Source organism: Anomaloglossus baeobatrachus, chromosome 6 (assembly GCF_048569485.1).
Source record: "Anomaloglossus baeobatrachus isolate aAnoBae1 chromosome 6, aAnoBae1.hap1, whole genome shotgun sequence".
NCBI lineage: Eukaryota > Metazoa > Chordata > Amphibia > Anura > Aromobatidae > Anomaloglossus > Anomaloglossus baeobatrachus.
The window spans coordinates 159,455,278-159,473,529 of record NC_134358.1 but is presented as its reverse complement, the minus strand read 5'-3'; the positions used below and the strand labels follow the sequence as shown (position 1 = coordinate 159,473,529).

At 43.6% G+C, this 18,252-nt stretch overlaps 1 protein-coding gene across 2 annotated transcripts in view; it reads right to left on the bottom strand.

The window, feature by feature from the left end:
- Positions 1 to 247: 247 nt before the first annotated feature.
- Positions 248 to 18,252, bottom strand: part of KCTD1 (potassium channel tetramerization domain containing 1) — a 152,371-nt gene continuing 134,366 nt past the window's right edge. For both annotated transcript variants that reach the window (XM_075353331.1, XM_075353330.1), the window contains exons 3-5: positions 6,458 to 6,602; positions 3,237 to 3,542; positions 248 to 1,254 (exon numbers count right to left, since the gene is read on the bottom strand). In XM_075353331.1, the coding sequence (XP_075209446.1) occupies positions 1,096 to 1,254; positions 3,237 to 3,542; positions 6,458 to 6,602 (610 nt within the window). In that variant the 3' untranslated portion in view covers positions 248 to 1,095. The remainder of the gene's footprint in view (positions 1,255 to 3,236; positions 3,543 to 6,457; positions 6,603 to 18,252) is intronic.

Genomic DNA, 18,252 nt, shown 5'->3' with positions numbered 1-18,252 from the left:
AGTTACATTATATCTCAGTAGAACTAAAGAGGTTAATGTGCAAAATTGTTTAAAAATCCCAAATGCATCTTTGGCAAGTTAACACTTGCCTAACAACTATTCAGAAAGAAAAAGTCTACAGTAATCGCCAACATGCAGGTAGGGAATGCATCTTGGCTATGGTGACGATACCAATGTCGGCTCATCTTCCATCTAAGTGCATAAGTAAAACAGTAAAATCGGGCTAATTGTACTAGTCAGAGAATGATCAAAGTAGTAAAAGCTTTTATTCAATGATCCTTGTAATGCCAACTGGGGTAGACTGAGTTTGGTCTGTATTAACACCCTTGTACCAACATAACTAATTTGGCTCCAGCTTTCAGTGAGGGCATGCGTTTCTCAGAAGCCAAAGTCAGTGGTTAACCAAACAACTTTTTTTTCCTTTAGAAAAAGAGTTTTCATAAACCCATCATAAATAAAGATCAGATACAGATCATAAAAGTTTTCCTAATAAACTAAAAGTGGTGGGCAGAAACAATGTACAAAATGGCTTAATGTGCTATGCGGATTTGTATCATCTGGCAGCTAATACCGTAACAGTAGTGTTGTCTGTGACCCCCAATCAGCACTAAAGCAAGTAAAAAAATTACTAGTCGATTGCTTGCTTCCGGGAACACCTACACCTTAATAGCTTTATAAATAATCTCCTCATTTTTATAAATAACCCAAATATATCTATTTGTGGGACCCACCCAATCGCTGATTACTGGTGGCCGCTTTGTGTCTTCTGTACCTTACGTCTTTGAAGGTTTGTTTTTCACTGGTTGTAAATGAGGAATAGACTATGAACAGAAATCTGAAGGAATTTTTTTAGTGTATATTGTCTCAGATGGGGGATAAGTTGTAGTATTACAGTACCCTTTCATATTTTTAGAGTTTATTATTTGTAGATCCTGCAGTTGCCGTCCTGACGTGTATTCCTGATGCCGCTGTTTAACAGCGTTTAATGTCTTTTTTTTTTGAGGTGATGGAAAGGTCTTTAGCTCAGTGTCCATTATGGGAACGGTGTCCCAACTGCAAAGAAATTGTCCAATTTTGCATAAGAAAAGTGTCTGTTCAATCTAATGGCTCCTGCTTTATTCGTATGACAGAGGGTGCGCGAGATGTCCTTTTCAGTTCTCGTCTCAGTACATATTCACTGAATTGAGAAGAGTCAACTCCTCCTCCGCATGATCCTACTATTTCAAAGCCACGCTGCTGTAACCTCTCCAGGACCTAGAAAAGGAAAAGGCAATGCTTTAGAGAATGACAAGCCAAGAGGGGCAATTGTGAAACTACAATACAAATCTCTGAGTAGCCAAAGCAAAGTAACATTTTCCCAAGACAGTAAAGCACACATACACGAGATGACTGTCAGCTGAACGATGCTTTGGCCGATCATTCGTCTGACAGCCATCTTGACCATCTTTCCCATAACACAGGAGAGCTTGTTCGGCCGAGCGCTCTGGTTTTCTCTATGAAAGAGCTGCTGTCAGACATGTCTGGCAGCGGCTTATCAAAGATAGAACATGCTAAATCCTTAACTCCCCCAACAATCAGTTACCTGGGGCTCCCATACAAATTAGACCGTTGACCCAAAATGTTGATATTGTCCAGTTCAGTTGGCATTAGTCTAGGGTTAGGGGGGCTTAAATTTCAACTTTCTGATTGATGGGAACCCTGATCACTGGAGCCCAAAGCGATCCTGAGATTGGCACTTTGCAGAGCCCCAACTGAAAGGCGTCGATGTCAAGGATGCTCTCTTCCACTTTGCTCTATTGATGTGCAAGAAAAAGCTTGGCACTGTAAATCACTGATCCTGTTGGCACATCCGTCTGAGCGACACCCCCCCCCCCCACTGCAAAGCGTATTTCGGATGCATATGCCAATGGGGCCATTGACAATAATGGAGCAGACAGAGTCAGAGTGTGCTCCGTCTTGCATCATTTTTGGGCATATACGTTTTCTGCAGGAGGACACCCAAATGTAGTAGACTACGTTTGGGTGTTTGCCTGCAGAAAACGTATATGCCCGAAAATGGTACAAGACAGAACACGCTGACTCAGTCTGCTCCATTCTAGTCAATGGCTCAGTCGGTGTAAGCGTTAGAAACATGCTTTTAAGGGAAGGGTGGGGAGGGTGGTTTGGACGGATGTCCCGACGGGACCAGTGAATGTAGGTGAAAACGCAGTGTGAAAAAACCCTTAGACCTCTGCTCTATTGAGACAGTGCTCTGTTCTTGGGATCAGTAAAGATTCCAGTGGTCAGACCCACAAGGATCAAAGCATTACTAACCTATTCGATGGATAGGGAAATAATTTATAATCTTGGAAAACCCTTGTAAGGGGGAAATAGCAGGTATAGTTACCATTACATATGATATATAGAATCTGCAAGCTACAAAAGTCTTTAGGGGGTTTGATGCTTTGTGACATAATCAAGATTATGTAGTATATTGTATTTCAATCCAGCACTGGATAATGGGGTACCCAAAAATAAAAATTGGGACGTCACAATGAGTTTTGTCAGTTCGGCCTATGTGCAGCCTGAAACTTCAGCCCTATGTAGTTTACTATGAGCCGACGTAATCTTCATTTATGTCCACAGCAGATCTGTTGTGTTTAGCTTCCACAGTGCTGTAAGACCACTCAGTACCTATAGATACGGTATATCTTTTCACATAGAAGTGTTGATGGTACCACCTACTTTTTACAACCATTTTACTGTTCCAATTAATTTAAAAAAGGCAAGTCTTCAAAAACTAGGAGTACAAGCAAACCGTCTACAGTTTGGTCTTTTGGGGGTCATACTCCTTTCTGCCTGTCTTCTTCTTGTAACCTACTTCGGTCATATTAACAAAAAGTAGGGGGCAAATTAAGTAAGACTGCAGGATCAGACTGCACATCATTTGTTGGGTATGCACAGGGGCTGCATAGTAAAAAAATCAAACAAAGATTTAGGCTCTATTGCAAAGTTTCTTTCACCATTTTAGACGCCTTGAAGCAACAAGAAATGGTTACAGACGATGGGGATGTATAAATATATATGTATACAGTTCTGCTCAATGTAATGTATCAGTCAGGTGGTATTAATGTATGTGTCAGGAGGCATTATCAATGTAATATATCGTTCAGCAACTTTTATACGCTGCTTATCTTATCCCTGAATCAGATGGACAAACTAATAAAACACAAAGAAAAAAATACATTTTTTTTTACCTGAACGGAGTTGAGGTGACAGTATCCATTGAGTGGAAATCTAATAACATGTGTGGAGTCGTGGTTCCAGCCCGCATTAACTGAGTTACACATTACATCCCCAATTTCTGGAAAAACTTCCTCTATTAGAGATTTGTCTCCGCTCAAGGTAATCCTTTCACCGAGATCTGGGGCAACTCTGACAACCAAGCACTCACAGGGCCTGGAAAAGCGCCCAGCCTCCCTGTCCTGTTTCCACCTCTCCAGTTCCAGAAGCATGGGCTGAAGCTGAAAGTACTTGGCCTCTTCATACAGTAGTGTGTAATCCTGAAAAAGTCCAATATAGGAATTACAACAATATCATTCAATCACTGCTCGACACAACAAGGGCAATACTAGAATTTCCCGCTATTCCTGAAATTCACAGTCTATTCAATAACAGTGCGCTCACACCTGATGACTGGTGAAGGTCTGGCTTCATGGCCACCACACTGAACATTAGGTTGAACACTATATATAAAAAGTGTAAAATGGATGGTCTTATCAAAGACTGATTGTATAGAATATGCGTCATATCGGGTGAGGGCCAGAATCCGACTAGATGGGCTTGGCCTTACTCAATCCACTTGCATTGTGAGGTTGCACCAGTCTGGTCAGCTTCTGTCCGGGAGTCTGCATAGCTCATATTCTCGCCACGTGACCGCCATTCCAGGCTATGAGAAAATTGAATACTCACAGTGTGTGTGTGATATGAGGATGCACATGTCTGGAGTCAGAGTGGCACAGAGAGGCACACAGTGACTGCAGAAGTGTGTAGAGCGGACAACCCCTTTAAATAGAATCTACTTTAAATAAAAATGAGTAAAATAAAAATTGCCTTTAATAACACTAGACTAAAACTTGTATTTACAATTAGAGCTAAATCTGATATACTTTGGTTTTTTTGCTAGGCAGTTGGAAGAAGATTTGATGACCCACCATGCACAGTGTCTCTTCAGAGAGGAAGTAGACAAACTCTAGCGCCACCTATTGGAAACAGCAATCCTAAAAGTCAAAAGTGACCCTTTAAAGTGAACCTGTCAGGTGCAGTATGCACCCAGAACCACGAGTAGTTATGGGTGCATATTGCTAATCCCTGCCCGACAATCCCTGTATTTAGTGGCATATATAAAAAGAGATTTAGAAAAAAGTATTTCTAAAGATCATTTATGAGATGCTAATGAGTGCAGGGACTAGTCGGAAGGGCGTTCAGCCCACAGGGGCATGCTAACATGCTATTCAATGCCAATTGCCCAGCGTCATCAGTGGTGACGCGCATGTTTGAGTACGCTGTCACTGCTTTAGATCGCAGAGTTTAGGGTCAGTGTGCATGATCAGAAGACCCAGACACGTCTAGTCATGCACACTACGAAGCTGGGTGTACATGTCCCGGCTTCCGAGAGCTCTAGTGCGCATGCTCGGAAGTGTCGGGAACTTCTGATCACGCGCACTGACCCTGAGCCCGGTGTAAGCGTACACAGGTACACGCTTCACCGCTGAGCAATGAGCATTAACTAGCATGTTAGCACATACCTGTAGGCTTGCCTAGTTGGGGGAAAAAATAAAAAACAAAAAAAAAGAAAAAGCCCTTGTGACTAGTTTCTGAGCTCGTTAGCATAACATAAAGGATCTTTAGAAATACTTTTTATAAAGATCTCTTTAGCTATGCTAGTGTATACAGGGACGGTTAGGCAGGGAATAGCAATATGCACCCAGAACTGCTCGTGGTTCTGGGTGCATATTGTACCTGACAGGTTCCCTTTAATGAGTCTTGTCAGATGACTTAGGATTTATGCCAAATCAGAACCTTAATTAACAGACACTGTATTTTGGGGCGATTTCCCCTCATCAGTGCAAAGTATGAGATCTGATCTGGCTGTATGAAAAGCTAAGACTGGGTCTGACCCACCATGTTAATTATAACGTTTAGGCACTGTACAATTAAGGAAACATCAACATATTACAAAGCTCCTTCTCCCAGGGATTTATGCAGATGGTGTCAATGTCTTTCCACCTTATTCAGTGTGCCGTTTTATCAGCTGCTATTTAAAGCACCACTCCAAAATGTAACTGCCCTTCGCCCTTTCATATTCTCAGCTTCTGAAGGCTTCATCGGTTTTTGGCGGCACTACAATCTTGCAGCTCCATCTTGTGCCCATAACTTCTGACTGGCCGGAAGTCAGAAGTTGCATTACTAGATCTCAATACAAGTCTATGAGAGCTAGAATGTGGCTCTCATAGACTTGCACTGAGTTGTTACCTTCGTCGCCCTCCAACAAACAATGGAGCAGCCGGCAGGTCACAAATCACCAGAGACCGCCAGGAGCAACGCTGGAAACAAATGAAGATACCGGAAGTGGAGTATAAGATGGGGGCAGGGGACTTAAGGAGGCTTTACACGTTACGATATTGTTAATGTTTTATCGTCGGGAACACGTTGTTAGTGACGCACATCCGGCGTCATTAACGATATCGCAGCGTGTGATACTTACCAGCGACCTTAAGCGACCTCAAAAATGGTGAAAATCATACACCATGGAGAGGTCGTTCCAAAACCAAAAATCGGTAATGGTTGATTATCGATGTTGTTGGTCGCTCCTGCAGCAGCACACATCGCTGTGTGTGACACCGCAGGAGCGAGGAACGTCTCCTTACCTGCCTCCACCGGCAATGCGGAAGGAAAGAGGTGGGCGGCCTGTTACATCCCGCTCATCTCTGCCCCTCCGCATTGATTGGCCGGCCGCTTAGTGACGTTGCGGTGATGTCGTTGTGATGCCGAACATCCCTCCCCCTTGAAGGAGGGATTGTTCGGCAGTCACAGTGCCGACGCCGACCAGGTAAGTGCGTGTGACTCTGCGGTAGCGATAATGTTCGCTGCGGCAGCGATCACACGAAATCGCTTGCACGACGGGGGCGGGTGCTTTTGCATACGATATTGCTAGCGATATCAAAGAGTGTGAAGCCCGCTTTAGATTTTAAAAACACTGGAGTGGTGCTTAAAGGGTTAATATATGGAACAATAGGGGATTTTACAAATCACATAAAAACAATCATTTTTGCAAAAGTTTTATCTACGGATGACTGATAATGTGAAGTTACGTAGATACACCAGTAATCCTAGTAAGTGCTGTATTGTTTTGGACACACGCAGTTCCCCTCTCCGCTGAGGTGGGAATACGCACAGGATTTATACAGATACTCACTTTGAAATCATCAGAGATGAGAAGCTTTGACGTGCGCAGGAAGTTCAATATGTAACGGAACATTTGGCCATCTCTGTCGATAAAATAATGCTGCTTTAAACTGTCCAGAACAATGGGCTCCGTTCCATCAAAAAGTCTTCCGATTCTGCAAAAGAACAATTCAATTCAATATCTAGAGATCAGATACTAGAAAATGAGCAAACACCGCGAACGCAAGTAGTATCGCCAAATCCCGCAGTATTTCATTGTAACAGCAATTCAGAAATTACTAAAACATAACTTCTAACGTAACACTTAGAAAAACAAAATCACACACACACACACGTGAATAAAGTATATAATTCAGAAGATATTACATGTATATCTCATCCCTCAGGGATACAAAAGGCGCTTTGTGACTATGTAACCAAAAGGGTCTCTTACTAGTTTAATCCAACTTTTTGACATTGTTCTATAGGATTAAACCCAGGGTTAAATATCACTACTATTCTACATTTTCTATCCCTGAGGGATGAGACAGAAGTGGAATATTTTACGCATTATTTGCTTAGTGTGTGATTTTGTTTTTCTGTTCCATTAGAAGTTATGTTTTAATAATTCCTGAATTGCTGTTCTATAGAGATCAGACACTACAAAATATTCAGCGACAAAGCTGTGATATGCATTAGATTCTGTATGAAGCAATGTTAGGAGCACAGACATGGGAGCGTACGCTGGGAATGGCATTATGTGCTTAGACATAAGGTACAATTGTGATCTGTATTCTCTATAATCCTGCTCAAGGCTACATGCAGGCTATTTCATCACATTGCTCAGCCTTTATCATACAATGAAGAAATGACAGATAATCAATGAAACCCTATACCAAATTACTAGAGCAGATTCTTCTGCTAGTATAAACATAGTGTTAGCACAGTGTGACCACTAGGTGGCAGTGCTCAGGTACCTGAAAAGCAGTTGATTTTAGTAGCGGCAGAATACATAGTACATGGGTGGGAAATTCAGTTTCCCAATGGGCTACATGAGTGCTTGCCTGTTGTGGAGGGCCGAACTGAATTATGATCATTTTTATTAATATTATTTTATTAAAAATGTTATCACTTAATATTGAGCAGAATTAAGTATACTGACTAGGTGCTACTGCTAATATATGTTACAATAAGAATATACGGTATGTTGCAGTAAGTCCTATCAGTAGCAGCTAATACCATATAATATGGTACTTATTAAGCATACTGCTCCTATTACTCAGCGCTTTTAAGTTGATGAACAGCTTCCAGCCCAGTGTCATGTCCTCACACACTTTCCTACAAGTATTTTCTTTAAATTGTCACCCATTTACCCAACCACATTCCCCAGATGCGCTGCTCTACGCACAATATTCATGATGTAGGGATATCATTGCTCTTGTACAGAAAAATCGTAGAAATCTGTTTTTTTTAAGCCACGCTATTAACCAATCCGGATCGTTGAAAGAATTAATGTTTCTTTATTTTCATGCACAGGTCAACGCGTTTCAGGAGTACTCAGCTCCCTTCATCAGGACAACAGGCAAAAACATTAAATCTGATGTTGATGTTTTTGCCTGTTGTCCTGATGAAGGGAGCTGAGTACTCCTGAAACGCGTTGACCTGTGCATGAAAATAAAGAAACATTAATTCTTTCAACGATCCGGATTGGTTAGTAGTGCGGCTTGGAAAACCTGATTTCTATCATCTTCTGTTATCTACCAAACCCGGGCTGCAGCTATTGACCTGGACTGTACATACGTTTATAGGAGTTGTGACTTGCATAACTTCTAAAGGTGAGTTTGATTTATTTATTACTCTTTCCCTATTGGGTAAGACCCTATTTGCATTTTTGTACACAGCTTTTTTATAGAGCCTCTATAGTGGAAGTGAGGGCAAACTGCTCCCTGTTCCATAATTGTATTCTCCCGTAACTGCATCCTGATGATGCAAATACCAATGAAATTCAGATGCCGGACGGAGGGCGGCTGTGAGGTGTGGTACGCCATTGTTTTCAGCCTGTTGGCTGCCCCGTGTTGTTTGCATGCTGCAAAGGAACAGCACTTTGCCCAGGTCTAAAGGCTGCTTTACACCTTACAATTAAGCATACGATATTGTATGCGATGTGACACGCCCCCATCGTATGTGCTGCACGTTCAATTTGTTGACCGTATCACACAAACGATTATTTCCCATCACACGTACTTACCCGTCCATACGACCTCGATGTAGGCGGCGAACATCCACTTCCTGGACTGGGAGGGACGTTAGGTGTCACAGAGACGTCACACGGCAGCCGGCCAATAGAAACGGAGGGGCGGAGATGAGCGGGACGTAAACATCCCGCCCACCTCCTTCCTTCCGCATTGCCGGCGGGAGCAGCGGGACGCAGGTAAACTGCAGTTCATCGTTCCCGGGGTGTCACACACAGCGATGTGTGCTGCCTCGGGAACATTGAGCAACCCGACGTGCAATTTTTAGGTTTTGAACGACATGTATGCGATCAACATTTATTCGTTCAATCGCAATCGAACGTAGGTTTCACACACTACAATATCACTAACGATGCCAGATGTGCGTCACTTACGTGACCCCGCCGACACATCGTTAGATATATTGTAGCGTGTAAAGCCCGCTTAAAACTGACATTGTGTTGTATAGATCAGTCTGATGGTCTTAAAAGGGTTTGAGGGAAAAGATCCAATACAGCTTATATCCTGTTCATTAAAATCCCTGGAGTATGTGTATGCAAGAGCCCAGTCTTAAAAACAGTTTCTAGGTGTCAAATCAATGAATATCACTTCCTCTCCTAAATACTAAGCCAAGAAGCATGAAGGCACAGGAGGGGCATGTGCAACAATGGGGGATATCACATATGGACTTCTGGAGAGAAAAGGGCCATGATGGGAAGAGCTATTGTAGGACAGCGCAAAAAGTGTAAGATCAGAAAAATTGGCAATAGTGACATAATTCTCCTTGTAAATAAATAACAAAAATATATAGCAGCAGTCGTAATGTTGTGGGTGCAATACTCCATAATCCATAAATCAACCAGCCAAACCCCCCAAAATGTAGAAAAGAAAAAAAACAAAAAAAAAAACAAAACCACAACAAATATAGGATGGAGACAGCACTGCAATAGAAATAAGTTAAAAAGGTGGACATTATTCACGCAGATACATGTAATGTTTCAGCCTCTACTTTGAAGCCTTTCTCAAGCATCAAATGATCAGGCTCCAGCTTCAAATGAGAAGCTGAAACATCACATGTATCTGGGTGAATAAAGTCCACCTTTTTAACTTACTGTATTTTTCGGATTATAAGATGCACTTTTCCTCCCAAACCTTTGGGAGGCAAATGAGGGGTGCATCTTAAAATCCGAATGTAGCTTACCGGGGGGTTGTGCAGAGGGGTCAAAGGAGGCAGGGAGATGATCCAAGCAGTGCACGGTGCTGCTGGTCTGTGCGACGCTGTTCTGGATCGGGCCGCGCCGTTCTGCTCTGTGCACGGCTGCTCCGTCCTGCTCGGCTGCTGTGTGCACGGCTGCTCCGTCCTGCTCTGTTCTGTGCACGGCTTCTCTACTACTTGCAGTACTCCAGTACTGCCCCTGCCTCCTGTGATCCCAGCTCCTCTGCAGGCCCCCCTCCCTGGTAAGACACCACCAGATTATAAACTGACCCCATATTTTTTTTTTTTACCTTTTTTTTTCCTTCCAAATTTGGGGTGCGTCTTATAAAACAAAAAATATGGTATTATTTCTATTGGACTGCTGTTTCCTATACTATATACAAGTTAGGTGGAATAAGTATTGAACCCGTCATAAATTTTCTAAGAAAATATATTTCTAAAAGGTGCTGTTGACATGAAATTCTCACTAGATGTCGGTAACAATCCATCCAATCCACACCATCAAAGAAATCAAACCATGGATGTCCATAAATTTAGTGAACTGTAATAACGAGAAATGACAGGGAAAAAAGTATTGAAGACGCTTACTGAAATATATATTTAATACTTCGCACAAAAGCTGGTCTTGGCGATTACAGCTTTAGGAGGCCTCCTGTATGGAGAAACTAGTCGCCTGCATTGCTCAGGTGTAATTTTGACCCAAACACTCTTCAAATCCTGAAGGTCCCATGGGCTCCTATGAACTTAGCTTTAGTTCCTTCCATAAATTTTCAATTGGATTCAGGTCAGGCGATTGGCTGGGTCATTCTAGCAGTTTTAAATTTATTTCTGTTCTGTGCCCGCACTGCGACTTCAGTATGTAGCAGAGCCGAAATCATTGTGGCACTTTGTGTGGATTACCAAACTGGGTGTTTGGTGGGTTAATAAATTTGAGAACGAAAGTGTTTTTTTGTATTTTATTTCAAATAAACACAAACACCGAAAAAAAATCTTCTTTTCACTTACAGGATTAGTAATGGGGCGGGAGGGGTGTCTCGAACAACCCCCATTATTAATCTAGGGCTCAGTGGCAGCTATGAGCTGTCATTAATTCCTTAGATTACCCAAATTGCCACCGTCCCAGGACAACAGGGATGCGCTGGGTAAAGTGCCGGGATTGTCACATCTAATGGACACTGGCAATTCTGGGCGGCTGCAGTATGCTATTTTTAGGCTGGGGGGCCCAATAACCATTGGCCTCCTCAGCCTGAGATTAGCCGCCAGCTGTCGGCTTTATCATGCCTGGGTATCAAAATTGGGGAAGGGTGCAGGCCGGTTTTTATAAATCATAATAAATAATAATAATAATAATTATTATTATTAATAAAAAAAAAAAAAAAAAAAAAAAAAAAAAACCACACACACACACACACACACACACACACACACACACACACACACACACACACACACACACACACACACACACACACAATAAAAACACACATGGGGTCCCTTTTATTTTGATATACAGCCAAGATAATACAGCTGGGGGCTGCAGCTATATGCTTTATCTGTGCTGGGCATCACAATATGGGGGGACTCTACGCCAATTTTTTTATTTATTTTTACACCCTATAGGGGTGCAGACTGTGTGTGTGATTCCAAACCAATCACGGAAGCTGTAACACAGGATGGGGATGCTGTCTGAAAGCAACCAGAGACGGCGCACAGGGTAAGCAGTGAATATGTATGAGGGTTAATGAACGGACTCTGAAGCAGTGTGACAACCGCGGGGAAGATAGGCAAGTATAACGCTCCTGCTGTATTCCTTTTTTTCCCTCTCTCCAAACATTTCAGTACAGACCCCGAACTTTATAGTTTGGGTTCACCCATCAATATTACCAACATCCGATGAGAAATGCATCTCAATAGCATCTTTAGAAATATATTTACTTAGAAAATAATTACAGCCCAAGATGCAAAAAAATGTCCATCATATGAAGCATTTTTAATTATTTTTTTTTTTAAATACATAGCTTGTTGTACATTTGGTTTCATAAGTATTTTGAAAAGTTTAGATATTTTTGTCATATAAATGTGTGTTAAATGAGCCATTTAGTAAGGAGCTGATGTGTGGAAAATAGGAGTTGGAAATTTGGTTACAGAATGCACTGTTCTGAATATTTCATATCTGTTGTAAAAATGTACATATAAAAACAGCGCCCCTCTGTCTACAGGCTGTATCTGGTACTGCAACGTACACTTATGCTATGCAGAATACTGTAATTCTCAAAAATGACCGCAGACGTGTCTGGATCTCACGAGAACAAGCTCATTTTGTCACAAACGCACGCAACAATCTGCTCGTGAATGATCACTAAAAGGAAATAAAACGCCCTGTTAGGGTATAAAGTAAGAAAAATCTTCTAAACCGCTCCGTTTCCCAGTAGTATCCCCTCCCTGAAAACCAGTCTGGTCCAGTCAGGACTCCATCTACAGCACAAAGAACATCTACATTTATGATTAGTTCTGAATGACGGCTTATGTGAGGAATTTTACAGCTGATACATGAACAAGTCCCAAATCCTCAGACTATGCGAGTGGACGATATGAACAGTAGGCTGTGTGCCCACGGGACTCTGTATCTGCGGATTTTTCTGCATCAAAATCCGCAGCTTTCCCCCGGAATCCGCACCTTTTCATAGGTGCGGATTTTGTGCGGATTTGGTTGCGGATTTTGTGATTTTTTTTTTTAAATTCAATTGAATAGGCAAAATCCGAACGAAAATCCACAACAATAATTGACATGCTGCAGATTTTTACGCACGAAAATCCGCTGCGGAAAAATCCGCTGCGGAAAAATCCGCAGCGTGGGCACAGCATTTCCCAAATGCCATAGAAATGGCTGGGGAGTAGCTGTGCTGCAGATTTCTGGAAAATCCGCGGCTTTTCCGCGAGAAATCCGCGGCAAAATCGGTGCATTTTCCGCAGCGTGGGCACATAGCCTAAGGCTGTGTGCCCACACTGCGTTTTTCAAGAATTTTTCCTTGCAGATTTGAATCAATACTGCAAGGAAAAACACATCCCAGCAAAGTCTATGAGAATCCTGACTTGCTGTGCACATATTGAAGATTTTTTCCTTGTAGATTTTGGTGCAGAACAAGCCTGCAGCACATCAATTCTCTCTCACTTTTTTCTTGCATCTGATATAATACACTACAGCAAATTACATTGATCAGTGGTGCACTCGCAGCACTGACACTTCGCCTCACACACCATGCATCCAGCATGGTCAGTGAAGCGATCCATAGCTCAGTAACACAGAGTCGTCATTGTGATGACCCAGGTTTGCTATGGCAGCAATTGGGTTCCTGTGATTGCATTACAGGGACCCAATCACTAGGGAGAGGTAAGAGATTCCTCTCCCTGCCTCCTGAATGCTACGATTACGATTGATTGCAGCATTTAGGGGGTTGAACTGCTGGGAGCGGTGCGGGGACTGCTCCAGGCAGTGAGAGCTGGGTCTCAGCTGTAACATCAGCTGGAGATGTGGCAGCAATCATGGGAGTAGAGGCGCAGTAACCCCTGTGATCACTATGACCTAAAAACTCAGGAAAAGAACGGGAGAAAAAAAAAAAAAGCAAAACATTAAAGAGAAAAAAAACAAAAAACATCATGAAAACGATTGCACACGTTTGCTACGTCAGCACATGACCTAAAAAAAAGGTCCATTTACACAGCACACTATTGCACATAAAGATCACGAACATGAGCACACAGTCTATTAGTCAAATTAACAATTAAGAACAATACTATTATATACTACCAGAATTTGCATTTTTGTGCTCCCTATATTTCTACTGGACCCTTATGCGTGCCCCCTATTGTGAGTGTTAGTCACGCTGTAGCAGATGCTCCTTCAGTGAATAGGGATGAGAGGGAACGCTCTCCTTTTCGGCACCTTATACACTAACATGCGGCTAGGAAAGCTATGTGACCAGCCCCAGGGCCGTGGGGTACTCTGTACCGGGCGTTGGTTAATGGGATTATGTCACGGGGGCCTGTGACCGGGCCCGTGGTCCTGGTGGTCGCTGAAAGTCAGTAAATAGTAAAAAAATAAAAATATTTTGTGACGCCACCTTCGGTTCCAGTATGGTTACTGGGGCTGCAGGTCAGACCTCTGGGGTGATTGTTAGGCAGCCGGTTGTTTACGCTTCCGGTAGGTGAAGCGGGGTCCCCAGGGCAGTTTTTGTAGTCTTACACAGATATGGCAGTTTGTCTTCACAGCCTTTTCAACTGTCACTTTAGTGCAGCAGCCTATGGCTCCTCAGATGAGAGAAATAAACTGTCACACCAATTCATTAACTCTGACCAGGTTTTATTAAAAGGGGTTCAGTTTGTGATGTGACAGTTTTTGGGTGATCTGGGAACAGTTCAGGATCTCTATGCCAGGTCAGTTGTGTGGCCTCCCTGTTGCGCTGTGTCTCTCCTTGGTCCTAGGCTGCCTGGAGCTATACCTTGTCCCTCTCTCACTGTCTTCACCTGTATGGCAGGTGGCGGGAGCTTCTCTAAAGGGCACTGCTGTACTCACTGCGATCCCTAAGATCTGTGTAGCGGCTTTGCCTTCAGGTGCTGCTGCGGCCAGGAGATCTGGAGTCTCCCTGGCCTCCGGTCTTTATTGCTGGGCAGATTAGATCCCTTACAATCTCGGACGACTGTGTCCGGTAGTCAGCGCTGTTCCTTGGGGATGAAGCGGTCAGGCTCCACCTCCCCGGTCACTCCTCTTTTGCCTCACTCCTGGATCCCTCAGTCTGTCTCACAGCTACTAGCACGGGCTCAGCACAGCCCTCTCCACCTTGATGTCATCACAGTCCTCTCTCCAGCTCAACTGTCTGACTCCGCCTCCAGACCTAGATTTAAAGGGGACTTCACCTGAGCTCGGCTTGTAGGGCTCCCCCTCCAGGCCTGGAGTGGAAGTGTTGTTTGTGGGATTACCTGATGTGGAGATCCTTCCCTGCCCCAGGTACAGGTATATTTGTGGCAACCGAACCCTGTGGTGCCACACTACGCTTTCTCCTTCCTAAGAAAAGTGACCAAGGTGAAGACAGAAGTGCATTATAACAAATTCTGTCTTCTTGTTTCCTGGCCACATATAGTGCACATTATGCAGCAGTATCGGTGCCGATCTCTGCACTGATCCCATTCAGCAAAAATTGCAGGGTGTCTGCCTACCATAGTAGAGCTAAGAGACTCTGATCAGCTCTGCCTTGTAATGTCAATACATTCAATATGTCTGCCCAACAAATTAGAACCACAAGAAAAAAAAAAAAACAAAAAAAAACCAAAAAAACAAACAAGATACCGGTTGAGGTTGTAAGGCCACTAAAAGGAGCAGCATTGTTTGGCAATTAAATAATAAAGAATCATAAAAAGTTAAAACCCAGGAAAAAAAAATAAGTATCTATACGGAGAATGCTCTATATGCTCAGTGCATGTATGGCTCATATTTTCCAATATATACAGAATATCCGAAGCAAGAAACTCAGAGTCTTCTCCCCACAGCAGGAAATAACATCATAGATGCTTTTTTAAGGCTAAAATACAGCCCCACTACCAAATGAAGGGTTATTATGTGAACTATACCATGGGTGGTTAGTCCTGTGGATTTCTACGCCCAGTTTAGCAGGATTGTGTGCTGCCCATGCATTATTTTCCACTTGTGATTCATGGGGTTTTCTACTGCTGAGAATGTAATAATCCTCAGATTTGTACACTGTTTACTGTAGGATTACGAAAGGTTTGGTAATTATATGTGTGAACACGTGACATCACCTCAGAAGCACTGGGCTCTGCCGCTGCCTGTGCAGAATGCAGGAGTCATGTAAGGACACCCCGCACACTGCCTGCTGCTGCACTCCGGCTCCGCTTACACGCACCCACAAGTGACTTGTCAATGTGTTTTCAGCTTGCAGGGCACAACACGCCTCTCGAAAGAAAAAACACCGATCACATGCCAATTGTGTGAGATTATAGCGCGAGGTGTCATTAGATTTGCAGGAGACTTATTCAGGCAGATTAGCAGATAAGGACATATTACAGCGACAGAAGAAATCCTTAAATAAAGATTTGCAAGGAAGGTGGGATCACATGTATGCACAATGTATCCAGCACTGAGATTAGGGTTAGGGTACTTTCACACTTGCGTTATTTTCCTTCCGTTACAATCCGCCCTTTTGGGAAACAGCGGAATCCGTTAACGGATTCCGCTGTTTCCCATAGACTTGTATGGGTGACGGATTGTACCAAAAGGAGCTGCGTTGCTTCCGCTGGGCGACGCTCCGTTGCTTCCGCCCAGCGGGAGGAACGCAGCATGTAACGTTATTTTGAGCAGCGGAATCCTCTGGATTTCACTGCGCATGCTCTTTTTTTTTTTTTTTTTTTTTTTTTTTTTTTAAATCAAACTTTATTTTGGCTCGCGGTGGCCGAACGTTCAGCTGAGCGCCCGGCCGTCGGCAAGCGACAGCGCTCAGCTGAATGACCGGCCACCAGCATGCCCGGCCGCCGGCAAGTCACAGCGCTCAGCTGAGCGCCCGCCCGCCGGCATGCCCGGGCGCCGGCAAGTGACAGCGATCAGCTGATCACCCGGCGGCCGGCTGCAGGGAGCGATCAGCTGATCACCCGGCGGCCGGGAGCGATCAGCTGATTACCCGGCAGCCGGCTGCAGGGAGCGATCAGCTGATCACCCGGCAGCCGGGAGCGATCAGCTGATCACCCGGCGGCCGGCTGCAGGGAGCGATCAGCTGATCACCCGGCAGCCGGGAGCGATAGCTGATCACCCGGCGGGCGGGAGCGATCAGCTGATCACCCGGCGGCCGGCTGCAGGGAACGATCAGCTGATCGTTCACTATAGTCTGCCGCTGGTAAAACCGGGAAAAAAAAAAAAAAAAAATCAAAACGAATTGCGTTGTTTTGCAGCATCCGTTGCATCCGTTGTGTCACTATATGCAACACATCCGTTGCATCCGTTACACAACGCAATGCAACGGATACCGTTCAACGCAAGTGTGAAAGTAGCCTTACTGAGGCAGGATTGTCACACCAAGTACAATTTAAAGGTAGAGGCATTACACACTGCATCCGGATCCAACCAACAGCATGGAGACACAAAACCCCCAAACCAACAGGTTGTCCAGGACAAGGAAAAAAAAAAAAAAAGAGATATATATATATATATATATAGAGATATATATATATTATATATATATATATATATATATATATATATATATATATATATATATATATATATATATATATATATATATATATATATATATATATATATATATATATATATATATATATACACACACACACACACACACACACACACACACCTATATATACACTGTTCATACATACTTTTTTTGCTGTTGCCAATAGATAATATAAAACAACAACATACATGTGCACAAGTTACGTATTTATAAGTAAATATCTGCATCTCTTGGCAGAAAAAAAAAACCTGACAGGCAAAAACACGTTTTTTTTTTGGAGCAGATTTTTCCCCCACTTAGTATGTGCGAAATCTGCAGCAAAAATGCTGAAAGAATTGACATCCTTGAGATTAAAGGGTGCTTTACACGCTTTGAGATTGTTAATGTTTTATCGTCAAGGTCACGTCGTTAGTGACGCACATCCAGGGTCATTAACGATATCGCTGCGTGGGACATTTATGTGCGACCTAATACGATCGCAAAAGTGGCAAAAATAGTTTGCCGTGGAGAGATAGTCCTAAAAATAAAAATCGTTCACCTCTCATTAGCGATGTTGTTCCTCGTTCCTGCGGCAGCACACATCGCTGTGTGTGACACTGCAGGAACAACGAACATCACCATACCTGCCTCCACCGGCAATCAGGAAGGAAGGAGGTGGGCGGGATGTTACGTCCCACTCATCTCCGACCCTCCGCTTCTATTGGACGGCTGCTGTGTGACGTCGCTGTGACGCCACACAACCCGCCCCCTTAGAAAGGAAGCGGATCGCCGGCCATAGCGACGTCGCAGGGCAGGTAAGCCGTGTGACGGGGGAGCGCGATTTTGTGCGCGACGGGCAGCAATATGCCTGTGTCGCACAAACGATGGGGGCGGGTACGCATGATAGCAATATCATTACCGATATCGCTACCATGTAAACCCCCCTTTAGGCCCTGTGCGCACGCTGCAAAATTACCGCGGATTTTGCCGCGGAATTGCTGCAGAAAATGTGTCTAACATTGCTGCAGTCAAATCCTATGGGTTTTAAAAAATGCTGTGCGCACACTGCGTTTTTTTTTTTACCCGCGGATTTTCCGCTGCGGAATTAATGAGCATGTCACTTCTTTTCCGCAGGTACCTG